Here is a 25,661-nt window from a genome sequence, read left to right on the forward strand (position 1 = left end):
ATGCTTGACAGAGCTTCTCATATTGTCTGTTTTTCAGGGTCATTTCGTGGACTCACTTCTTAACCATGCTGCCTTGCTCCCAGGACCTCATAAAGCCAACTGACCATTGATCTCCCCCAGAGCACAAACTAGACTGCAGGTAAATCCAGCTCACCTGACTTGTGGGTCATGGCAAAGTTGCATGACTATGACTAAGGTATAGAAGTGAAGGTTTCATTATTTGGTCAGTCCGTGTGACTTTGATTTTGTGGCTGTACCTTTTAGATATAAAAGAATTAAAATCCTACTAAATGTGTTTGGAAACATAACTGGAAGCCTCAACTCCAGCTTTACTAACACTGAGTGGGGAAAGTTTGGGTCAAATTTCACTTTGAGCTGGCGACACTAGTAGACTCATTGAGGGTTTTGAGGTTTTAAAGGGAATTGAAAGAATCTAACAATTTTTTGAGATACAAGCCATATTCAAACTTTTTTCTCTCCTCGTGTTCTAAGGCGAGGACTCTTAAAGACTTTATAAAAGCTCTAGAGATTCGTTTTACTAAAACGTTTTTCTGCCCCAAAGGAGAACTTTTATCCCCCCGCCCCCCCCCCCCCCGCCCCTTTTTCATCTCAGCCTAGCTGTTGAGGAATTCTAGTCCTTCCTTGTGACATTTCTATTCTGTGTGACATAGGAAAGCCGGAGTTATGCTATAAATGTGGTAGTTTTTTTAGCAGTGCTCTCTTATATTGTAAGCAATGTTATGTAGAATGAAAATATATCTCTCTGGCCATTAAAAATCACTGTATTTGGACTGATAGAGGAAAGATACTTTTCCCTATTTTTTTTTCTTTAAGAATTATTGATTCAAAACCTTGTAATAGCCAGCCTAAAGGTAGCTCTGCCTTCAACTAATTTTTATGCCAGTTCAATTTCTGAATTGACCTCATAGGGCACATTATGTGTTTCAAGTAACCAGCACACAAAAATGCTGTATCATCCACCTGGCTAATGGCTTGCTTGCACGGTGTGGAGAACCGATTCCGGTAGGTAAGTCTCGTCCCTGCTTTCGGCGTTGTGTCGGGCAGAGAGAAGTTGCTTGGTTCCTTTGCAACATGAAGATCATTTTCCTGATGTTAGAGAGCTCCGTCGTACGGAATGCGATTTAGGTCCTGGCTCTCACTGATGCCCCTGTTCTTCATCCAGGTGAAAATGGGGAACTCCGAGAGCCAGTACACATTTCAAGGATCTAAAAACCATAGCCATGCGATCACTGGTGCTAAGCAGAAGCCTTGCTCTCTGAAAATCCGCAGCATCCACGCCAAAGACGACAAGTCCTTGCACGGATGGGCCCACGCAGGCAGCGCGGGGTACAAGTCCAGGTCCCTGGCCCGAAGCTGCCTTTCTCACTTCAAGAGTAACCAGCCTTACGCCTCCAGGCTCGGGGGGCCATCCGCCGGCAAAGCCTCCAAAGGCGGCGCCCACTCCAAGCCCCGGGCCATCGGCCCCGGGGGCGACTTCCTGGGCGCCCACGCCGCCTTCGCCACCGAGAACGGGTTCCACTACGCGGGGCAGGAGCCGGCGGAGAGCCGCGCGGCCTCCAAGGACCGCCATGGCCACCTGCTCAACTGCTACGCGGGCAACGACAGCCTGGCCTCCACGCCGCCCGGGGAGGACCAGCGCAGCCCGCGGGTGCTCATCAGGACGCTGGGGAAGCTGGACGGGTGCCTGCGGGTGGAGTTCCACAGCGGGGCCGGCCGCCCCCCGGCGCCCCCCGAGGCCGAGGCGGCGGGCGGGCCGGTGCGGCTGCTGCGCTACTCGCCCAGCCCGGGCCCCCGCGCGCCCTCGCCGCCCAGCCCGCGCCCCTCGCCCGCCCACTCCCACTCGCGCCCGCGCTCCAGCAAGGGCAGCTCCCTGAGCTCCGAGTCGTCCTGGTACGACTCCCCCTGGGGCCACGCGGAGGGCAGCAGCGAGGCCGAGGGCCCCTTCGCCGCCGCCGCCTCGCCCGCCCCCAGCCTCCACGCGGGCTTCGCGCCCGGGGACACGCCGCAGCCTTTCCACCCGAGCGCGTCCCTGTCCTCGCTGCGGGAGCTCTGCCCGGGGGCCGCCCTGGGCAGCCCGTGCGGGGCCCGCCTCTCCGATGAGGACTTGGGCGCCCCCGCCAGCCTCAGCCATCGCGTGTCCTTCGCCTCCGACATGGACGTGCTGTCCCGCGTGGGGCGCGGGGACCCCGGCCAGTACGCGTCCTTCACGCTGCCCTGCAGGAAGTCCAAGGCCCTGGCGGAGGAGGACGCGGCGAAGAAGGACACCCTGAAGGCCAGGATGCGCCGCATCAGCGACTGGACAGGGAGCCTCTCCAGGAAGAAACGGAAGCTGCAGGTCAGTGAGCTCCCCGTGCAGCGCCCGGAGGCGGCCTCTGCTTTCCTCTCTGGGAAATGGGTGTGTTTGCAGAAGGCGCCGCACCACCGGTCCGGAGGCCTCAGGGAGCAGGGAGCCCAAGACCTGCCATCTTGTTTGCAGGTGTGGGTTTTTTCCCCCCTTTGCTTCAGATTTGCATTTTCTTTTATTTTTTTTAAAAAAAAATTTTTTTTTATTGATTTCAGAGAGGAAGCGGGGCGGGGGAGAGAAAGAAACATCAATGGTGAGAGAGAATCATTGATCAGCTGCCTCTTGCCCGCCCCCTGCTGGGGATGGAGCCCGCAACCCCGGGCATGCTCCTTGACAGGGAATCCAAGGGCGACCTCCTGGTTCATAGGTCCACGCTTAACCACTGGGCCACGCCTGCCGACTTATGTTCAGTTGTCATCTGCCGTGACCCTAATTGACACTGGCATTGAGCCAGCGAGCCCACGTCTCTGATTTGCGTAGAGCGTGTCTCTCCTCTACACTGTTCACATTTACCGGCTAAAGCATGTCAGGTGGCCGTGCCTAAGTTGGAGGGAGGGAGGCCGGGAGGAGGAAATGGTCCTTCCATGTGCCCTGGGGAGGACCAGCGTCTGTATGGGCCGCATGACTGCAGAGCCCCCAGGAGCTTCTGTAGAGGACTGGCGGTCCGTACCCCGCAATGAAGGAAAGTGCACGCACACCATGACAAGGTGACGTTGGCACTCTTTCCTAGAAAGTGAGGGGTGGTGACCGGAGTTTTCCCTTAGCTCCCAGGGCACCAAGAGACATCTGGAGTCTCTATTCTCTGTTGGAGTGCTCTGGTTGTCAAGCTACAGTGTCCTCGTTTGTGATGATCTGGTTGGGGGAAAGGAAATCAGTCTGCTTAGTGCACCTCTGTCACGTGGCATGTTAGTGTCACACCCAAAACACAACCAGAGAGCCAGCCTATTTAGGGACATTCATGCATTCATTCCTATTTGCTGAACACTAGTCACTGGCTATTAGGATTCTAGATGGATGGATTTAGAAATTTATTAGAGACCGGGGAAGTTCATGTCTGTGTATAAGAATCAGTTACACATACTAAAATGTCATCTTTTCCCATTTCTCAGGGAGAAACTTTTGTCTTTGCTACCTTTGAACATTTCAAAGTTAGCACCACCGCTTGAAGTCTCTCATTAGAAAAACGCCACGCGTGTTTGTAGGTCGTGTTGAAGTTTGGCATGAAAGTGCCTTTCTGACGGGGTTTTGCTTCTTCTGAACACCCCACTGTGGTTCTTGCTGGGTATCCGAGGCAGCCCCGTGTTTGGGGCTCTGAGTCAGAGTCCCGCTCATTGCTGAAATCGTGTTAATGCTACATGCGAAGCGTTGCTTCACTTCCTAAGAGATTTTGAAGAATAACAAGTGACAGTTTTTTTTTTTTAAATCAAACTATTTTGAAAGTTTCCTAAATGACTCACCGCAGCTGGCTTATTTGCTCTGTTCTTGCATAAGTATCCATGTATAAATAAACGTGGCTTTGGGACACTGTGTAAACACACACGGAAAACAGTATTTTCATTAGTAATAGCCGTGTTCGGGGTCAGCTGTTTATTGTCCCTGGGTATTTGGAAGCACTCTTCAGAGCTGATGATTTTCCTACAAAAGATAGCAAGGAATTGCTACTTTGCCACTTGCTGTCTGGGTGGAATTCCGGAAAATAAAACCCCTTCTCACATTGCAGTATTCAAAATAAGGCCAACAGCGCATGGCCCTTGATGCAGTTTTCTTTCATTTTTATTCTAATGGATAAGGAAGCAACATTGAAAGGCCCCTAGCAGCCGAGTCGGTGAGTGTGGTTAGCATCTCTCAGCAGAGCGACCTTAACCAAGCTCCCAGTTTGGAATGTCAGTATCTTTTGAGTCATAATTTAAGCTCACCTCCCTGCTATTTACCAATGAATGGGCTGTATGGAAGGTATTTTTCCTGAATGACTAGACTTGTAATCTAGATGTAAGAGGAAATCTTCATGGTTTCAGCTCTGTGCTCGGCCCGTTCAGTATCCAGTGCACAGAGTCCTCGTAGGGGTAGCAGTTATTATAAAAATTTAAATTTAGTTAGAGTTGCCTGCCTCTGATTTTGTGTTGAAATACATATGAAGGCCAAGAATCATGTCTTCAGCATGCCCAGTGCCTAGAACAGGGCTGGGGGACGTCCGGCCGGAGGGACATGTAAGGCCCACGAAATCATTTGGTGTGACCCTGCCAGGCATGAGGGGGGAGTTAATTAAATGTTTGACCAAATACAGCAGGCTAACTTTTAAGTTGATAATTTTGTATGGCCTGAGAATGATGTTATAAATATCCAAGTAGCTCTTGGCAGGACAAAGGTTCCCCACCCCTGGCCTCGAATAAAACAGATGTTCAAGTAATAAGATGAGAATGAATGCATAGTAAATTCTTTTCATGAAAGAAATTCCCAAATCAGGTACACAATATTAATTATGAAGGAAGGGGGCATGGCTCCACTGTATACCTTCTGTGGATCAGGAATCTCAGGAGCATGGTTTCAGTGGGAAAATAAGATGCCAGAGACCCCAACTCTAGAGCGGGACAGGTGGCCGGAAGCTGGAGGCCGTGTTTACCTTGCGGACAGGTTTGTGCCTAGAAGCTTGAGTCCCATGTCCCTGCCCCCTTGACCCTGGAACTAGGATTTTCTAATTTACCTTTAAAAGGATCCAGGGAAAAAACAAATAGACTGCATAGACATGAATTTTCGCCTCTAAGACTCCGATTCACAGTTAGCAAAGAAACATCAGGCTAGAAATCTTCACTCATGTGTTTTAAGTACACTCATTAATTTCTTGAAGCTAAGCGTAGGTTACATGGAGGAGAGTCAGTGGTATTTCTGTTTCCCTGTTGAAGCATTGACTCCACCGGCTATAAACTGGGCTGGGCAGCACTATTCCCACAGTTCTTTCTGGTTTAGAGACGTGATTAATGATGCACTTTTGCGAAAAGCATCTTACTCAGTGGCAACACCACCAGCGACCCACAGTATCCCACGTGTGCCGTGTGGTGGGGGGACTCTTTGGAGGGACGTAACTTCTGATCGGGGTCGTCTGGTTGCTCCCAGGAGCCGAGGTCCAAGGAGGGCAGTGACTTCTTCGACAGCCGCTCGGACGGCCTGCATGCAGAGGCCCCGGGGCCTTTCCAGGCGCCCGCCTCGCTGTGGGCGGGGGGCTCCGCGCAGCGCCTGGCCCAGAGAAGCGAGTCCGCTCACGCGATTGGCAGCGACCCCCTCCGGCAGAACATTTATGAAAATTTCATGCGAGAGTTGGAAATCAGCAGGACCAACACGGAGAACGTAGACACGTCCACGGAGACGGCCGAGTCCAGCAGCGAGTCCCTGAGCTCCTTGGAGCAGCTGGACCTGCTCTTCGAGAAGGAGCAGGGGGTGGTCCGCAAAGCCGGCTGGCTCTTCTTCAAGCCCCTGGTCACCCTGCAGAAGGAGAAGAAGCTGGAGCTGGTGGCCCGGAGGAAGTGGAAGCAGTACTGGGTGACACTGAAAGGTGAGTGCGCCCTGGGCCGCGGGCTCTGGGATCCTCCCTCCGCTCTGCGCTTTCCTGGGGGCGCCCGGGGCCCCGCGCCCACCTGAGCTCATGCGAAGGGAATTGGCATAGGATCTCCCTGCATGCTTTACTACAGTGTCTCTCTCTCTCTCTCTCTCTCTCTCTCTCTCTCTCTCTCTCTCTCTCTCTTAGAGAGAGAGAGAGAGAGAGAGAGAGAGAGAGAGAGAGAGAAACATTGATGTTAAAGGGGACATGGATCCTCTGCCTGCTGCAAGTCCCCTACCAGGGATTAAGCCCAAAACCTGGGCATATATCCTGACTGGGAATCGAACCGGCCCTTTGGCGCACAGGATGAAGCCCAACCAACTGAGCCACACTGGCCCAGGCTACAAACACTTTCGCAAACCTGTGAGATATGGCTTACTGAATATTCACATTTGTGATTCCACCTAACCCATGATTGAATTTAATTGTTTTTGCTTATTATTTTGTAGGCATTTCTGTACCTTTTTAAAATACCTTTCCTGCATCTGGAGGAAAGAAAATACCCCAAATAAGCAAGCAAATGTAGTTTAGTTGTTTGGAGTGCAGATCCTGATTTTCCTATTGGGCACGTGTTCAGAACCCCAAGGAGGTGTGCGGCTTGTAGAAGTAGGATTTCCTCTGGGTTATTGGATTTGTGTCCTCCCACCTTTCTGAAGGAAGAGAGTCGCATTGATACTGTAGAAAACCAAATGCTTGGTTCTTACTGTACAAGAATCTGGGAGAAGTTTCTCCCAAGCATTGCTGTTCGGACCTTAGGGTCGCCTTGCTTGGCGTGGGCACGTGGATGGCGCATGGACTTGAAGGGAGGTAGATGCCCAGGGGGAGCAAGGCTCTCAGGGGCGCAGTGCTGACTTACACAGATGGGAGCAGGAAGAGCAGCCGCGCAGCCCCTGGCGTTTCTGCACGGTTGTCCTGTGACTTCTTCAGAGGAACGGAGTGTAGTGTTCAGAGTCCAACCTCATCACTGGGCTGACGCCCTTCCTCATCTCGGGAGAAAGCAGAACTGGGGATCACATCCCAGACAGTGTGTGTGAAAGGCTGGAGCCCCCACTGTGCCCCCTTGCTAGCTTTCTGCTTTGTTTGCTCCTATTTAGAAACGCTGAGCCCTCCGGCCCCCAGCCTTGGGGTGCTGACGTGATTGCATCATGACCCATACGCGCCTCTGAGACAGGTGCACCGGGAGGGCGTTCCCTTTTTAAATAACTCTTCCCCAGCAAACGGGAAGTTGATCAAACCCAAGCCCAGCATCCTACAGATTGCTGTCCTCTGCGCTCCGGGTTCGGGTCCCGGGACAGCGTGCGGCTGAGGGAGGCACAGGCCTCTCCTGGGTTTGGCATCCGGGGAAGCAGGCTCTCACCCGAATGACGGACGGGATTTGGAAAGTTAGAATAATGGGTTGAATCCGGCAAGAAATAATGCTGCAGGGAGAAGCTATGCTTTAAGGTTTAATAACCAAATAACTCCCCGAGGACACGATAGGGAGATGTGGCCGCTAAGCGTGACAAGTGAAGACGATTTGGGGTTTGATGTGCAGGCCGTCCATGGCATGAGTGTCTGTTGGGGAATGAACCCGCAACCCGGGCATGGGCCCTGTCATGGAATCGAACCATGACCTCCCGGTTCATAGGTTGATGCTCAATCTCTGAGCCACACCAGTGGCCGCCTGGCTGTACCTATTTTTTTTGTTAATGTAAAATTTGTTGATTAAAATGGATGCTTTGGGAAGTTGTTCCCTGGCATCTTATAGCTTTCACACCCACCCCCTGTATGACCTAGGGTGATGGCGGCGGCAGTGGCGTGTGATGGCGTGATGGTGTGTGTGTGTGTGTGTGTGTGTGTGAGTGTGAGTGTGATGGGGGGTATGTGTGGGGTGTGTGTGTGATGGTGTGTGTGGTGTGTGTGTGGGGTGTGTGTGTGTGTACATATTCTGTGAGAAGCAGGGCCATAGGTGACATCAGGAGGATGGAGAGCCATGCCTTAGGGAGGGTGACGTAAGGATCCGGGACTCTTTAGCCGGAAGGAAATAAGAAGTGAGCTGAGAGTGAACAGCAGTCTTGTGGGAGAGACATGGAATTTAACCTGGTTCACCAGAGGTCAGGACAGGTCTAATAGATGGAAGACAAGTTGGTTCTGAATTTCACGTAAAAAGAAAGAAACAAAACACAAAAGTGAAAAACTCCTGCCTTCCTGCGTCCCTGCTCTGGCACCTGCACGGAGCCAGCCGTTGGAGGGTCCGGGGGCGCCCAGGCCCTCATCCCTGGAGGATGGAAGAGCGCGTCTCAGGGTTCTTGTTTTCCATTCTGTAAGCCACACCGGGACCCCCGGCTGCCGACTCCAGGGGTGGGACGGTCCCCAGTCATCTCGGATGATTATGAACGAGATCTGCAGTCAGCCTGGGCCCTGCCGTCTCGTGCTTCTTGTAAAACACGTCAAGACCCACGGGTGAAGGGTGCTCTGTCAGTAAATGTTACCAAGCTCCCTTCCCGCTGCAGCCAAGGAGAGGCATGCGATAGAGACATTTCCCCCGCATGGCCCTCCCCACTGGCTTTCCACACCTCTCTCCCCTGGGAACTCAGTGTGTTGACTTTGGCGTTGTTGGCTTAGAATCCAAGTTGTAATGTTTGGACTTAGCCGTTTGGTTTAATCTTGGTTAAAAACATATATATGTGTCTATACGCACATGTGTCCATTGAGGCAGAATTTTAAAATTATCCTGGAAGTATCTGTGTAAAGAAATTGGAAACAGCATTCTGGAGAGAGAACCTGTTAGCAAACCACCTGGTTACCTACCTGCATCGAATGATAGGGATGCTAAGGGCACAGCTGTGTTTTAGGGCTCGCAGGGTGTGACACATTCTTAACAAAGATAATCCTGTCTTTTCCAATGAGTGGATTTTCATGGGGTTCACGGGGCTTCCTGGGCGGAACAGTTGCCAAGGTCACTAAAGCGACCCTCGGGATACACAACAGCGGGCTGATGTCAGCAGGGGGGGCCGAAAGGGATTTTAGGGTGCCGGCAGCTCTGCCCCTCGACAGGACAAGGAATGGAGGGATGAGTGTGGGTTCAAAGGACGTCAACAAAAAGGTGGGTTTGGCGGAGAACAGAGACTCATGGCTCTCCTTCGCTGGTGATCGTTCTACTAACAGGACATCTCTTGTCCGACGGCTGCTGTTCCAGTCTGTTTTCTCTTTGTGCTACTGTGACAGGCACTTCCACTGTCCACTCCCCAGGTCACCACCAGCTCCTGGCAGGGACTGGGCGGGGCCTGACAGCCATGACCCTGGGGGTGCCAGGCCTGATAGGCTGCAGCCCCTTCCGTCAGCCGAGGCCCCCGGCATCAGAGACCCAGGCTGGGTCAACCCGATGTAACAGACCTGCGATTGCTTTCCTGGGCTTTAAATTCCGCAGCAACAGCGCTCCGCAAACTGGTTTACACCCGGCCTGGCTCTGACGCGAAACGTCCAGTTTTGGTCCCGCGCTGCCACGTGAGAGCTGCATTCTGTCGGCCATGGGGCGGGGGGTTGGGCAACACCCTGGCATCTGCCCAGGGTTGTGTTCATTTCCTCTGGACCCACTGACTCAGACCACGGCCGCCAGGAGCACAATGAGAGGGAAGCGGGCAAGTCCAGCCTTCACCCTTGGAAAGAATTTGGGCTGGTGTTGCTCTGTCGCCTTTGCCCCGATTCCTGGTCCCAAGGTCATGCATGGCGCTGGGTACGCAGCGGCAGTACCGGCCCCTGGCAGAAAGACTCCACGTGATTCGGTGGCTGGAGGGAGAGACGCTCAGCCCCGCAGAAGCAGCTCTGCCCGTAAACCTCGTGCTGCCTCCCCTCGCTCTGAGGGCCTCGCTTAGAGTTTTGTTTGTGGGGAGAGAGTTGCTCGGTGCTTCTAGAAACCATAAAGCACAGGGAGGGAGACAGTGCGCTGTTTCTGAGGGCGGAGCGAGGGGCGGCGTCTTTCTCTCCTGCCTTCTGTGCCGCATGATATAAATGTTAGGATTTGTGTTTTTGTTTTTTTGTTTTTTTAATTTATCTTTATTGTTGGAAGTATTACAGATGCCCTCTTCTCCCCCCACCTCCACACACTCCCCCATTGATCCCCTCCACTCCCCGCCACCCTTCCCCCAGGCCTTCACTAAACTATTGCCTTGTCCATGGGCTGTGCACACATACCTATAAGTTCTCTTAGTCTCTCCCTGCCTTCCCTCTGAGACTTGTTTTTAAAGGAAGACATGAAACTGGGAAGAGTGAAATTGTTTTTAAATGATAATTATAATAATTATAGGACATTCTATCTAATTATCAAAACAGACCTTTAATAACCTCTGCCTACAGCACTTTGTGAGCCTGTTGGGAGAAGCTCTATACTTGCAGGCTTATGCAGCAGCATTTTTGGAGTAATCTTTGAAAATTCAGGGGGTAAATACTTTCTCTTTTCTCTCAGTCTAAAATGGTACGATGATAGTAGTAGTTCCTATCGCTGTGAGATAAAAGAATACACTAATTTTGTTTTACGTGGCATTTGGAGAATAAACTGGTATGTTCACATAAGTGGTCGGGTTCCCAGGCTCACTGGGTTTCACGTGACCGCATACTGTAAGTGTGCAAGCTCCGGAAGTTAACGAATATGGGAGTTTCTCCGGCCTCCTGCATTGAGCTCTCTCGAATGCGGTGTTGTGGGTAAGAGTGAGGCCTCTGGGGCCAGAGGGTGTGGGTCCAGCTGTGGAACCTGCACGGGTGGTGTCGTCTCAGCTGTCCCATCTGTGAAATGGGCTAATGAGCGCGCCTGCCCTCCGGGCCGCTGTGGGGCCCGGTGAGCCAGTACGTGTGGATTCCGAGAGGCGTTCCTGGCGGGAGTAAGCAGCAGCAAATGGCAATTCATGCATAGGATCGCTCTTACCAACATGGCACGAACAGACACCCCTCATTTTCAGCAGTTCATGCTAATGCACCCGGGCACACTTTGGAGAGCAGCATTTTCTTTTGTATGACACAGTGGCTGCATGCAGGTTTGCTTGTTTTAGATACATGCCTTCTCCTGGCTTCCTTGGGTCCTGGGACCGTGTGACAGGCCCGGGTTGCTTCTCCCCACAGGCTGCACGCTGCTGTTCTACGAGACCTACGGGAAGAACTCCCTGGACCAGAGCAGCGCGCCCCGCTGCGCCCTGTTTGCGGAGGACAGCATCGTGCAGGCCGTCCCCGAGCACCCCAAGAAGGAGAACGTGTTCTGCCTCAGCAACTCCTTCGGAGACGTCTACCTGTTCCAGGTACCGCCGAGCTTCCTGCGCGCAGGCCCCAGACGACGCGCGTACCCTGAGGGCGGGAGGGACAGAACGAGAGAACAGCTCAGTTAGGCTTTGGGTTGGGGCTTAGCCCGAGCGTCAGCCCCGGGGCCGGTCAGTCACTCACACAGCGAGCATTTCCTGGTGCCCACGGGGTGTTCTTCATCCAAAGCAAGGTCTCCATCCCTGTCCGGGAACAGCCGGTGATCTCGTGGGTGTGAGGTCCGAAATTCCCAGAGTGGAGGCTTAAAAAAATCATTTATATATATATATATATATATATATATATATATATATATATATATATATATATATATTATTGATTTCAGAGAGGGAGGGAGAGGGAGAGAGAGATACGAACAACAATGCTGAGAGGGAATCATGCATGCCCCACGCTGGGGATGGAGCTCACAACCCAGGCATGTGCCCCGACCGGGATTTGAACCATAACCTCCTGGTTCACAGGTCAGCGCTCAACCACTGAGCCACGCTGGGCCGGGCGAGTGGAGGCTTCTTAGATGAAGTCGAGGGAGTGCACACAGGAGAGGCTGAGGTTCTTGCTAAGGACCCAGTGGAAGTGGGAGAAGCAGCTGTTCAGGACTTGCTCCCAGCCAGATGCTCTGAGGTCTCATCTCCCGGGGGGAGTGGTGGTAGGGACGTCAAGGTTCAGGTGATCTGCTGCTGGGACTTTTGGCAACTTTCTAGCAAATGAGAAGTCACAGAGAATGGTGGCACCACACCCTGGGACTGGGGGCTTAGGTGTGAGTCCTGGCTCGGTCGCTGGGGCACTCACCCAACTTCTGTGAGCTCTGGACCCTCCCACCGGTAGAATAATCATAGCTGCTAGGGTCGCCTTAGGGGTAACTGATATACTGTGTGTGTGTAAGTACTAGGGACTAGTGTTGTTATCTAACTGTGATTGCTGTTGTTGTTAGTGAACTCACAAAAGGTGGGGTGATAGCGAGAAGGGAAGCGTGTTTCTCCAGAGCCTCCCAGCCCACCCCCGGTGATGCCTGTCCACACCGTGTGGGCTGTGGGTTACCTCTGGCCGGAGGGTCATGGAGAACTCACAGGTTCAGGTCTCTGCTGAACTTGGTCCTGGGCCCCAGCAGCCCTGCAGGACAACAGCATTTTCTTGCTGGCTGTGGGCGTCTAGGATTTTGTGAAGGGTTCTCTGAAACAGAATTTCCCAGCACCTGTACCAGGTAAATGCCTTGGTCTCTGAACTGGCCAGCGTCAGGGCCCCGAGATTTGATTTCCCTCCTCTTAACAGAAAAGTCGCTTAAACCTTCTATGACAGCGGTTCTCAACCTGTGGGTCACAACCCCTTTGGGGGTCGCACGACCCTTTCACAGGGTTTGCCTAAGACTGTCGGAAAACACATATATAATCACATATTGTTTTGTGATTAATCACTATGCTTTAATTATGTTCAATTTGTAACAATGAAATTGGGGGTCACCACAACATGAACTGTATGAAAGGGTAGTGGCATTAGGAAGGTTGAGAACCACTGTTCTATGATCTTTAAAGCAAAGTAATGAATTAATGTTGATCTAAATGGCCAGGAAGGTAAATACATCAGATTAAGTCTACATGGTCTCCTTAGGGGCAAGTGTGAAATGGGTATTTCATTTTGTGATTCAGGCAAAATGAGGAATTAAGAAATTGTCGCAGCAGGTCCAAGTGTATGAGCTGGAGGTCACTGGGGATCTTCCCTGGAGCTGGGATGCGTGTGGCTATTTCTGCACGTCGGGAACTGAAAGTGCTCTCCGCCTGCTGAGAGCCACGCGCCTCCACCCATCCTGCTCTATTCAGACTTTCTTTATTGCTTTTGAATGAAATATAACCCTCATGTGACAGCATCATTGTCTTTGTGTCCGAAGGTTCTGAGAGTAGAGGAAAAAAAACATTCTTTCACTGACATTTTTCATAATTGAGTCCATACTGTAGACATGAAATTTCATATCCTGGTTTCAAATTTTAATATTTTAGTCCTACTATTTTCTCATTCTATTAAAATTATGAGCATAAGCCATCTTGAGAGAGCAGCACAATGCAACACTGGGTGGCCATACCTGGCTTTCTTATTACTCCCCCGCCCTAGGCTTACAGCTTGATTCTAGCTCATCTTCCCACATGTTGGGGCTGCAGGATCATATATATATATATGTTTTTAAATCGATTTCAGAGAGAAGAAGGGAGAGGGAGAGAGAGAGAGAAACATCAATGATGAGAATCACTGATCGGCTGCCTCTTGCGTGCCCCACATTGCGGATGGAGCCTGCAACCCAGGCATGTGCCCTGACCGGGAATCGAACTGTGACCTCCAGGTTCATGGCTGATGCTCAGCCAACGGAGCCACATGGGCCGGGCAGGATTATTTCTGCTCTGCTCCCCATGTTCTCCCAGGCCCCCTGGAATCAGGGGAGCTGTGAACCCGAGTTGAGTGGTTGTGTGTGTTTTCGAAATTAGACAGTTTTAGGGAGTGAAGGTACGTACCCCTTAGGGGTTATACATCAAAGCCCAGCCTGCCACTGTGGAGAGCACTTTGCACTAAAACAATTCTAAAGAGTGTTTATTTTTATTTTACTTATTTACCCTCCTGCGTGTAGGCCACTAGCCAGACCGATCTGGAAAACTGGGTCACCGCCATCCACTCGGCGTGCGCATCCCTCTTTGCAAAGAAGCGCGGCAAGGAGGACACGGTGCGGCTGCTGAAGAACCAGACCAGAAACCTGGCGCAGAAGATAGACATGGACAGCAAGATGAAGAAGATGGCTGAGCTGCAGCTGTCCGTGGTCAGCGACCCCAAGAACAGGAAAGCCATAGAGAACCAGGTACGGCTGCTGCCCCGGACGGCCCTCCCCTGGCTCGGCCACGCACAGCACACTCGGCGGGCAGCGGCCTTCCCTGTCTCCCGAGAGCAGCTGTCCAGGCTTCTCATCCCAGCACCTGGTGGCTGCGTGTCTGTGGCGTGGGTGGTGGGATGTGCTTTCCAGCCTTTGGCTGCTGTGCACATCTCATGCGATATTTTGTGCCAAAATCTTTTTTCCTAATATTGAGCAGCTCCCCTTGCCTCTCTGAGTCTCTCAGACACTGTCACTTTCAGAACAAACTCTGTAGAATAAAACCCTAGAGCAGTGGTTCTCAACCTTCCTAATGCTTCGACCCTTTAATACAGTTCCTCATGTTGTGGTGACCCCCAACCATAAAATTATTTTCGTTGCTACTTCATAACTGTAATTTTGCTACTGTTATGAATCGTCATGTAAATATCTGATATGCAGGATGTATTTTCATTGTTACAAATTGAACATAATGAAAACCTCGTGATTAACCACAAAAACAATATGTAATTATATATGTGTTTTCCGATGGTCTTAGGCGACCCCAGTGAAAGGGTCGTTCGACCCCCAAAGGGGTTGCGACCCACAGGTTGAGAACCGCTGCCCTAGAGGCTGAGAGGTAAGATTCCTGCATCTGTGGGTTCCAGAAACCAGCGTTGTTTCCATTGCAGCTGACGTGCTAAGGAAAACGCCTTCGCTGCTCTGATTTCACACGCGTGTGACAATGAAACAGGTGGAGTTTGTGCTCTTTGCCTTTCGGAGGAGGAGAAGCAGCTTCTTAGCGTTTGTTTTTGTTTGCTCAGACAACCTAACACACGGACGAGTGTCAGTGACAGCTCTGTGCTCCGTGGTCCTGTGCCTCAGACGGCTCAGGGCGCCCACTCAGAGCTCTCGTGGCGACTGGAGTGTGTGTGTGGGGGGTGGGGAAGTGTGGCTTTAACTCTTACAGGCTCTCCACACCTGAACCTTGAAGCCACACGGGAGTCCTCTGGTGGGATGCCCAGCCTGGAGTTTTTGAGACTTTATGTATCGTCACAGGTTTAGGTCTAGGGAGCGAAAGGGAAATTTAGTGCCACGGAATGGCTCCTGGCTCGTCTCCTCCCTCCTCCTCCTCCGCTTTTCCTCTTTATGGCCCTATGAAGTCCAAGCCAGCATTTTTAGAAATTTAATATTTTCATTAAATGGAACTTTATTCCCTTGCCCACAGTTGGTAAATACTTATTTTGTGATGTCACCGTTGGGGTCATTCTCTGAGTGGGATGTGAGGGGTGACTCTCACATGAATGCCCACGCAGACCCAAGGTCTGGGCGGTGGGGTGCCCGAGGAGAAACTGTTTTAAAGAGTTAGGGCAATTCTTGCTTGTGGCCCGTTCTGCATCCTTCGGCAGAATCGTCCCTCCCAGGGCTTTAAGCACAAAAACTACCAGTTTTTCATTTCAGTGCTCCCCTCCCCCGTCCCGTTTTCCTCTCCCCTCCCATGCACACACTCCCATCTCATGCTAGTGAGGCTTGTGAATTTTGGGGAGAAATCATTGAGATTGACCTTCAGAAATCCCACCTGAAATCTCCTCCTCACCGGAGTGGCAGTGTGTCAGGGTGTTTTCCCAGAGGGCTTTGCAGCGGGCAACATGAACTCCCTTTCTGCACCCACTGGCCTTGCCTGGTGTGCCAGATGCTCTGTGCCCTCGACTTGCAGACACGAGGTGTATGAAATGTGAAGGGGGCCAGCAGTGCTTACAGTTACTTTTATGAGATGGTCTGTGGAGAACGTTCTGTGAAGCTACAAAGGCAAAGGTATTTACAAAGCAAGGCCAATAAGAACGTGATCTCTCACATATCCCATAAGTGTCGTTTTCTCGAAACTACCTTTGGAAAACGTCTTTACAAGAGCCGTGCTTTATCCACTGATTTTAAAATCTGAACTTTATTTTACATGAAAGAAAATATTGTTTTATTCATGTAGAGCTTTCCCCCAGAGACCTCAAGAATCTCAGAAGAAAAAAAAAGTCACTCATAGCTTAATAATAGCTGAACCTACAGGGCACATTACATCATGCAAGATGAAGTCTCTGCGACAGGTCTGGTTGGAAGAACTGGGGTGGACAAGATCACGGCCAGTGGCTTGTCCAAATAAAAAGACACGGACAACAATAGCGGCTGCACTTCGTCCCGTTGTGTGCCGGATGCTGTGCTTTAAGACACCCATCTTATGGTCTGGCCCCGGGGCCTCTGGGGTCTGGGTGGGGCAGAGGGACGCAACTTTCATTTGAGCGTATCCCGTGTGGAGCCGGCCACGCGGCCAGGCCACATGTCGGCTTCCTTTTGAAGTTGGGAGGCAGGAAGAGCTGTAAATTAAGTCCAGTTAGAACTTTTTTCCCCCCTTCTGTTTATTATTTTCAACAAGTAAACAGGGACAAAACCTCACCACCCTTAGGCGGTCGTGGCTTCCTCCCAGGCGGCTTCCCCCATCCTCCCCCCCACCCCTGATTAGCTCTGCGCCTTTCTCACTCCCCGTGGGTCACTGGACCGAGAGCGAGGGGCGGTTAGAACGGGGGCGGTGCAGGGGGGCGCACACTCTTGGTTGGTGGGCTTGGGAGGGCTCTGGGTTTGTGAAACGTGGGCTTCATCTCAGATGTTTACTTCAGGTTTTAAAATGACAGAGGACGGATTGAATTTGGACAATTGGAAGCTGGGGAAGGGAACAGAGCCGGAGGGAAATACAATACATAATGGCGTGTGGTGGGGGCAAGCAACTTGGAGAGTAAGTGACGGAGAGGCTGTGAAGGGTTGTGAGGGAGACAGGCCAAAGCGTGGGCCTCACTCAGGAGGCAGCGTGGAGGTGGCGGAAGGATTTGGGGCAGGAGATTAGCATTCAGTTTAGTTCTGTGGGTGCAAGTCTGGGCCAGGCAAATGCGCACAGACTAGGGACTCAGAGGAGATGCTGCCTTAACCATCAAGGTGCTCTCAGATGAGCAGGGTAATAGAGAGCTGAGCATGGAATTTCAACATCATGTAATGAATTCAGGGCAAATGATATTCCAGAGTGTTCGGAAGACAAACTGGAAGTGTAGCCTCCTGTGTAGTCATGGAGGACTTCCTGGTGGAGGCATGCCTGAATTGCTTCTTAAAAAATGAGACGGAGTTCATCAGAAGAGGAATGGAGACGGGCATTCCAGGCCAAGGGCCAGCCCGAGCGCAGGCAGGGCGCTCTGAAACCATGCGGTGCCCCTGGCCTGTGACTGTTCAGGCACATGATGTGCGGGGGTTGCAGGGGGAGAGATGGAGGGTGACTAGGCCCGCCTCCCGTCTGTCTTCTCTGTACCACCGCGGACGCTGCCAGGATTGCCCTTCCTCTGATGCATCCTACACACAAGGCCAGAGTGCTTTTTGCATCTAAAAGCGAATCTGATCATGGGATGACTATGTTTAAAAATCTTTTAGTGGCTCCCCATTGCTTACAAAATACAGTCCCTGGTAACCTCTCCCCACCTCCACCTTCATCTTACAAACACCAAACTTCCACTTCTTCTTTGGGTTTTGCCTCAGGCAGAGAAGACCCACGTGAGCCACACCCCTGCATGCAGACTGTCCTCCACCCCCGGACCCCTTGCCGTCAGAGGGACGGGGTACAAGGAGCTGCCCTTGCCTCCCCTCCCACCCTCTCCATCAGGGCCCCCTTCTGCTCTCCCGTAAGTCTTGGCGTCTCTATCACTGCTCAGCACACTGTTCTATAATTACCTCCTTGTGCATAAGGTTGCTCCTCGTATGAAGTATGACCGCCTAAAGCAGGGGTGGGGAACCTTTTTTCTGCCAAGGGCCATTTGGATAATTATAACACCATTCGAGGGCCATACAAAATTAGCAACTTAAAAATTAGCCTGCTATTTATTTGGTCAAACATTTACTTACTGTAACTCACCCCAGTGCCTTGGCAGGGCCAGACCAAATGCTTTTGCAGGCCTTACGTGGCCCGAGGGCCGGACATCCCCCAGCCCTGAAGGATCTGTCGCTTTCTGAGCCTGTCCCCCTGGGACTTCACTCGAGTTCATCAGCGAATGCACCTGTGTCTTCCTTCCTCTTCTGCCCACTTTGAGTCCTTCTCTGCCATGGTCCCCACCCCACTCGCCACCCTGCTCCTCTCCAGCTCTCAGCCTCTTTCCCCCAGGCCGGCCGGCCTGCCTTCCTTCCTTCCTTCCTTCCTTCCTTCCTTCCTTCCTTCCCCAGCTAACATCTCCTTGGGCCATGATCATGTATGTTTTCACAGGAACTCCATGGGGTCAAGTTTGTGTGCACCACCCATTTGAAGGATGAGTAATAGACCCCGAGAGAGATTAAGTACGTTTCCTAATGTCACACAGGTCTGCGCTTCTAACCAAAGGGCTCTCTTGCCTCTCTCAGAAAGACTTTTGTGAGTCAGATTATGTTTTACTTGCTAATTAACCAGGCAATGGCTGGTTTTATATAAAAGAGAAAGCAATCCTTAATTTACTTGTTTTCGCAACTTGGAATATTCAGCTCAACTTGATGGGAAGTGTATTTATCATAAAACTGAATTCCTGGCATGTGAATTATACCTGAAAGGCAAAACAAAACAACCGTAGCTGGTTGTTCTAACACTAGTTAGCCTCAGTGTGGTCTGCGTTACTGCGTGGGTTTCTCTGTGAAGGTAGGTTTTGGTGCTTGGAACATGGAGCTTTTCAGCTTCTTCTGTCAAAAGGGAAGAACATTCGTCTTTCAGGACAAGCCTGGTGGTGGACGAATGACCAAGCACTGCGATCAGATGACTAAGTGGTAGGAAATACTGTGTGAGGAGTGCTGGGTGTGGCCTGCCTGTGCTGGTCATCTTTTTCTGTGTCATTATTCATCTGGTGTGTTCGGCCTTGGACTCCATCTCCTCCCCCTCCCACTTTCCAGTGCTCAGTAAGTGAATACAGCTATGTTAGCAATAAAGAGGAAGCGTGTACATTATATCTGTGAAAGTGCTTAAAAATGGGAGTTTCCCTCCTTAATATTGTTAATTTTTCCATTTAAAATGAAAGACAATGGAAACCTCCTTAGAGCAAGTTTTCTTCATTCTTTTGTTTTGTTTTGTGCATGGATGATTAAAAGAAATGAAAGCTTGCCCGGCCGGTGTGGGTCAGTGGTTGAGCGTTGACCTATGAACCAGGAGGTCGTGGTTCAATTCCCAGTCAGAGCACATACCCGGGTTGTGGGCTCTAACCCCAGTGTGGGGTGTGCAGGAGGCGGCTGATCGATGATTCTCTCTCCTCATTGATGTTTCTCCCCCCGCCCCTTCCTTCCTCTCTGAAATCAATAAATAAAAATTTATTTTAAAAAGAAAGAAATGGAAGCTTACTCTTCAAAGAAGTTGAGTTTTTATTTTCATGTCCTGAGATTTATTTTAAAAATGAAGAAATATCGAGGGGCAATTATCAGTTTTTCAGGAATTTTGAAAAATGGAAAAAAAAAACAGCCTTTGTATAGGAGACTTGATTTGGGGCATTTTAATTTTAGATGATGTTAGGAAAAAAAATCTCCAGAACTTCTCTGAAAAATGTGATGTCAGATAACATTACTGTTTTAGTGATGATGATTGCATTTTCCTAAGGTAGTGTATGGATAGGTAGCTACAAAATTGTCTTCTATTTCTCCCTTTAAAAAATATATCTCCATCTCCTCCTTTACCTCATCTTTTGAGGCATAATTATAAAACATAACATTACTTTAAATTTGGGCTGAACTTGCACGTGGCTGGTAGGAAATTGAAATGCAAAATGTTCGCTATGCATAGGGCCCCCACGTGAGAGCGTAGATGGTCTTACATCCTGTATGTAGAACACTCGGGCTGTGGGGAGGGAAACAGTTGGTAATTGGATAGAAATTTAAATACAAGTTGCTGAAGTAGTTCTTGGGTAGGACACAGATAGCTGCCTTGGGAGTGAGGAGACCTGGGACCCAGCTGAGTTGTGAATACATGGTAGAGGCTCCTCCCTACCTATTGTTCACTCGGCAGCAGCTGTGAGCCTTGCTGGTCTGGAAGGGCAGCTTATAATGTGATCCTGGGCAAGTCACTTCCCTCCTGGGCCTCAGCCTCCTGTGCTGAGATGAAAAGGTGGGGTACTCCTACTCCCCCGGCAGCCTCATTGCCTATGTTGCCAGACTTTCTCAGTGTTACAAGATCTGTTCTGAGCTTGTGCGTCCAGTCTGTCTCTCTTTTTTCCTTTGTTTAATCTTTTTTTTCCTCTTCATGTAAACTTTATTTATTTAAATTCTTTATTGTTTAAAGTATTACGTGAGTCACCTTTCCCCCCATGAGTCCAGTCTTTCTGCTGTCCTCTTCCCTCCCCGTAACCCCAGCCTCTGACTCCATGTCTGACTGTACTTCCACCTGCATATTCCCCCAAGTCCTTCCCTACCAGTTTGGTGACTCTATGGGGAAAAAGTCAAATATTTTATTGTTCTTATCCAACCACAAATCCTCATTTAACCTCCATGACTGATTCTCTCTATAAAAAGCCATGGCCTTAAAACAACCAGGTAATTACTGTCTTGAGGTATGGACTAGATGTGTGACTAATGATGGCTTGCTTTGCCTCAGAGATCTATGGGGATAAAGGCTGCATTAGTCAGGGTTCTCCAGAGAAATGGAACCAATAGGACATATGGAAAAATATAAAGAGACTTATTAGAAAGGATAGACCCGTGTGATTATGGAGGTGGGCAAGTCCCAAGATCTGCAGAGCGAGTCAGCAACCGGAGACCCCGGAGAGCTGGCTCCAGCCCAAGACTGGCAGGCTCAAGGGGCAGGAAGAGCCAGTGATTCAGTTCAAGTCCAAAGGCAGAAAAAACTAACATCTCAGTTGGAAGGCCTTTAGGCAGGAGGAATTCTCCCTTACGGTGGCTGGGGGGGAGTATAGGGGGGTCGGGGTGGAGGAGAGGGGTTCAGCCTTTTTGTTCTATTCGGGCCTTTACCTGATTCGATGAGGCCCACCCACATTAGAAAGGGCAGTCTGCTTTTCAGTCTACCCATTTAAAGTTAATCTCATCCACGCGCATCCTCAAAGAAGCACCCAGAATAGTGTTTGACCCCACAGCCGGACACTCCTTGGCCCAGTCAGATTGACCCACAGAATGAACCATCGCAACGGCCCAGTCAGGAGGAGGACAGGAAGCATTGTTGAAACAGAGCGGTCCTCAGGTCCCATCTCATTTGTATTTTCTAATTTCAATTTAAAAGTCGCCTCTACAATGTACAGTAGTGACTGGGATACCCATGTTTTGAACTTCGGCACACTTCTTGAGCTTTGTAAGATCTGCTTTAAGCGGTTGGGGTCTGCCAGCCCTGTCTTCCCTCCAACAAACCCAAGCCTCTGAATCCATGCTCTTCCCGTGAATTCACCTCCATTTTGTCCCACGTTTTGGGTGGAGATTATCACAGTGTTTCTGACAAAACGTTATGATTCCCTGTTTAAGATGGCACTGTCTTCACCTCCCAGTTGCACTTTGATGTGCAGTCACATAAGTACATTAAGTGATGCCTTTAAAAACACTTTGTAAAGTGCAGAATTCAGTGACAGTGTGAGAGATTGTCATCGTCCTTGATCTATAGTGATTGGCATAGACCTGGATTTTATTTTATTTTATGTATCTATTTCTTTTCACCCACTGTGGATGGCATGGGCTTCTTTATCTCCTGGTATCCAGGGGCTCATTGGTTTTCCTTCTCTTATGCCTCCACCCCCAACAGAAGCCCTAGAAAGTATCTCAGAAACTGGTTCACATGGAGTTGTATGAATAAAGGAGAAGCTTTAATAAACAGCAGCATTTTATTAGAAGACAGAATAGTGCGCTTATAATTGTGGATTTTCAGGAATCAGCTCGAGAAGACAGGTGTGAGACGGGCTGGGAATATCTTTTCCCTGTGCCTGATCGCTTTACTAGTCCTGATCCCAACTAAAGTGCATTTGCTTCTTACTATCTTGAGTTACTTACTCAGAATGTGCAGAAATGTAAAGCCATGCCCCCCCCCCGACACACACACACACACACACGTCCAGCATCCATGTGTGATCCATCAGTGCATCTGTAAACGTGAGGGAATGGCACACAGTGGGAAAGCTGACTTCCTATTGTGCCTCTACCTAGGTCAGGTGTCTCCAGAAGTCGTGCCCCTTGGGCAAGGCACCATGGGGACCCCCGTCGCAATGCTGTGCTGTCTGACCTGCTGGCTGTGTTTTGGCAGAGGGGTGAGCCGGGGGAGGGTGGAGGGCTCATTTCAGCCAGGCCACAGTATGTGACAGGGATCACATTTTCACTTCTTTAAATTGCTCTGTTCTTGCCCCCCCAGATTCAGCAGTGGGAGCAGAACCTGGAGAGGTTCCACATGGATCTGTTCCGGATGCGCTGCTACCTGGCCAGCCTGCAAGGCGGGGAGCTGCCCAACCCCAAGAGCCTGCTGGCCGCCGCCAGCCGCCCCTCCAAGCTGGCCCTGGGCCGGCTGGGCATCCTGTCCGTCTCCTCTTTCCACGCACTGGTGAGTGCCCGGGGGACGGAGGGCGCTCCCCTTTTCTGGCTCCTGGCCCTCAGCTCCGCTGGGACCGCGCCCAGTGACCCAGCAGGGCCCGTGGCGAGCGCTGGGGGTGGAGGGTGGGCAGCATCCTGGCTCCGCTGCTGCTCCTGGGACCCAGCTCCCAGCTCCTGGGAGACGGTTGCTGAGCGTTCACATCCACATCTGCTTTTCCCCTGTCCCTCCAGGATGGTCAGGAGGGCGGGTGCCCGGGGGTGGCCGCACTGGGTGAATTAAAGGGCTGGTTGAAGGTTATATTCCGGGGCTTCCTGAAGCCGCACCTGTGGGTGGGGTCTGTGGGTCCTCGCTCAGCCTGGGAGGGGTCTGTGGGTGTCTTCCCCCTGCTGCCCCCGTGGAGGGATCTGAAGGTGGTCAGGGCCATCTAACCAGTAGGTTATGCTCTGTGGTGGGTGCCCATCGGCCACGCCAACCACGCCGCAGCTTCCGAAGGGGCGGTCAGAGCCTGTAAAGCAGGCAGCGGGCGCTGTCAGGCCGGGCTTGGTTCCGTCACCCCGATACCACCCTCCAGGCTCTAAACTGTTCTGAATCAGGTGTGTTCTCGAGACGACTCGGCTTTCCGCAAGCGGACGCTCTCGCTGACCCAGCGAGGGAGAAGCAAGAAGGGCCTGTTTTCTTCTCTGAAAGGGCTGGACACTCTGGCAAGAAGAGGCAAGGAGAAGAGGCCCTCCCTAACGCAGGCAAGTGCCTCCACTCCCAGTGACCACAGGCCTCCTGGGACATCCTGGTTCCCCTCTCCCTCCCCACACACACTGCTGCAAATCCTGGGTCCTCCCTTCACCCCTCCCCCCCACCCACACACTGCTGCAAACCCTGGGTCCCCCCCTCACGTCTGCAAATCATAAAAGCTCACTGTCCGTTAACAATAGGATCAGAGTTAGTTCAAAGGAATGCAGCCTTAGCCTGCACTTTCCCCCCAAATGAAACACACAAGTTGCTCACTTTCCTTTTGGCGCCCCTTGCTCACTCCTGGGGTGCTTGGTAACACAAGAAGAAGAATCAGAAAAGAATCCCCATTTTCATTGCCTTTCGTACTAATATTTATGTTTCCTATAGATTTTATATTAAAATAAATGTGTGTGATTAGTGATCAGAGTAACTGCAGCTACTATTCGATGGATCGTGCAGACACCTGGCTTCCTTGTGACCCGGACGAAGTAGGCCAGTGATGGCGAACCTTTTGAGCTCGGCGTGTCAGCATTTTGAAAACCCTAACTTAACTCTGGTGCCCTGTCACATATAGAAATTTTTTGATATTTGCAACCATAGTCAAACAAAGACTTATATTTTTGATATTTATTTTATATATTTAAATGCCACTTAGCAAAGAAAAATCAACCAAAAAAATGAGTTCACGTGTTACCTCTGACACGCGTGTCATAGGTTCACCATCACTGAAGTAGGCCCTTTGCCATTACATTTCTCAGACGAGGAGCCTGAGGCCTGGGCGGGTTAGGGGCTTCCTTCCCCCTGTTCACCCGCAGCCGCGGGGTCGGGACTTGGCCATCCTGCATCCAAAGCCCTGACACACCAGCCTGTTGCTGCCACTGAATTTCCTTGAGGAAGGGCGGCTGTTTGCACATCTTATCAAGTAACAAATAGCTTGAGCACTCAGTGTTGAGTTGCGGCCACGTGCACTGAATTGTTTTCAGGACATTCTGAGAGCTCCTCGCTGAAGCTTTTTCTAACACTGAGCCCGGTGCACGACCTGGCTTCATGCTGCTGACTGACATGTTTTAGGATTGCTGTTTCTCCAGAGACTCTCGGACAGATGAGTTATCCTATGATGACTTAAGGCAGTGGTTGGCAAACTGCGGCTCGCGAGCCACACGCGGCTCTTTGGCCCCTTGAGTGTGGCTCTTCCACAAAATACCATGTGCGGGCGCACATGTACAGTGCGATTGAAACTTTGTGGCCCATGCGCAGAAGTCGGTATGTTGTGGAAGAGCCACACTCAAGGGACCAAAGAGCTGCATGTGGCTCGCGAGCCGCAGTTTGCCGACCACTGATCTAAGGGAACAGGGAAAGTGCAAGATGATGTCCGAAGAGGGTCTTGTTTTGATGTTTGACAGTTTGTTATTACTCTGACTCCGCTTTCCATATCATGTGGAAGCGAGGGTCACATTTTATGGAGCTTTATTTTCTGACTTTTATTTTATTTTTTTAAATATATTTTATTGATTTTTTACAGCGAGGAAGGGAGAGGGAGAGAGAGCCAGAAACATCGATGAGAGAGAAACATCGATTCAGCTGCCTCCTGCACACTCCCTACTGGGGAGGTGCCTGCATCCAAGGTACATGCCCTTGACCAGAATTGAACCTGGGACCCTTCAGTCCGCAGGCCGACGCTCTATCCACTGAGCCAAACAATTTTGGGCAATTTTCTGACTTTTATAGAGCTATTTATTTGATGATGCTTAACAGGTTTGTGAACGTTAGGAAGTTGAATCATCAGAGCACTTCCTATGAGCAGGACTTCTGTTGGACCTAAAAATAAATTTTGCCAACATAGCCATTAATGATTAGAATCAATTGTTTAAATTGGGCTCAGATTACCAAGAAACCTTCTGTGATTTCCTTGGCCAGTCCCACGGTGCTCTAATGGGCAAGAGGGAGGTATTATTGTGCCTCTGTTTTACAAAGCATATGTATTTAAACAGCTACGCCCATTTATTTTAACCAAGCATTGCTTCCAGTATAGGGACGCTGAGGAAATTCCTTTGACTTAGAGGGCTGTTTTCAGGGCGTATTTCTGCTTCGGCACTGCAGACTCCGATAACCAGGTTTAATCGAGTTGCAGATTGAATTAAGGGCATTTGTTCTTATAGATCCTTGGGACTTAGAAATCTGCCTGCAGCTGGTTGAATAATGAATATTACACCTCAGGAGTTTTCCTCCGCTGGCCACTCTTGGGGGATGTTTATAACTTTCCCAAACCAGCTATTTGTATACAGTCAGCATATTGTGCTCGTTAGTGTAACAGAAAGGC

General features: G+C 50.6%; 1 protein-coding gene across 1 annotated transcript in view; it reads left to right on the forward strand.

Annotated features, from left to right (window-relative positions):
* Positions 1-1,189: 1,189 nt before the first annotated feature.
* Positions 1,190-25,661, forward strand: part of TIAM2 (TIAM Rac1 associated GEF 2) — a gene marked incomplete at its 5' end in the record, with an annotated part of 82,111 nt that continues 57,639 nt past the window's right edge. The window contains 6 exons of the mRNA XM_081093681.1: positions 1,190-2,356; positions 5,477-5,912; positions 11,052-11,224; positions 13,855-14,079; positions 22,436-22,621; positions 23,206-23,352. Of these exons, the coding sequence (XP_080949807.1) occupies positions 1,190-2,356; positions 5,477-5,912; positions 11,052-11,224; positions 13,855-14,079; positions 22,436-22,621; positions 23,206-23,352 (2,334 nt within the window). The remainder of the gene's footprint in view (positions 2,357-5,476; positions 5,913-11,051; positions 11,225-13,854; positions 14,080-22,435; positions 22,622-23,205; positions 23,353-25,661) is intronic.

The sequence above is a fragment of the Myotis nattereri genome (assembly GCF_964212035.1).
Source record: "Myotis nattereri genome assembly, chromosome: 6".
Lineage (NCBI taxonomy): Eukaryota > Metazoa > Chordata > Mammalia > Chiroptera > Vespertilionidae > Myotis > Myotis nattereri.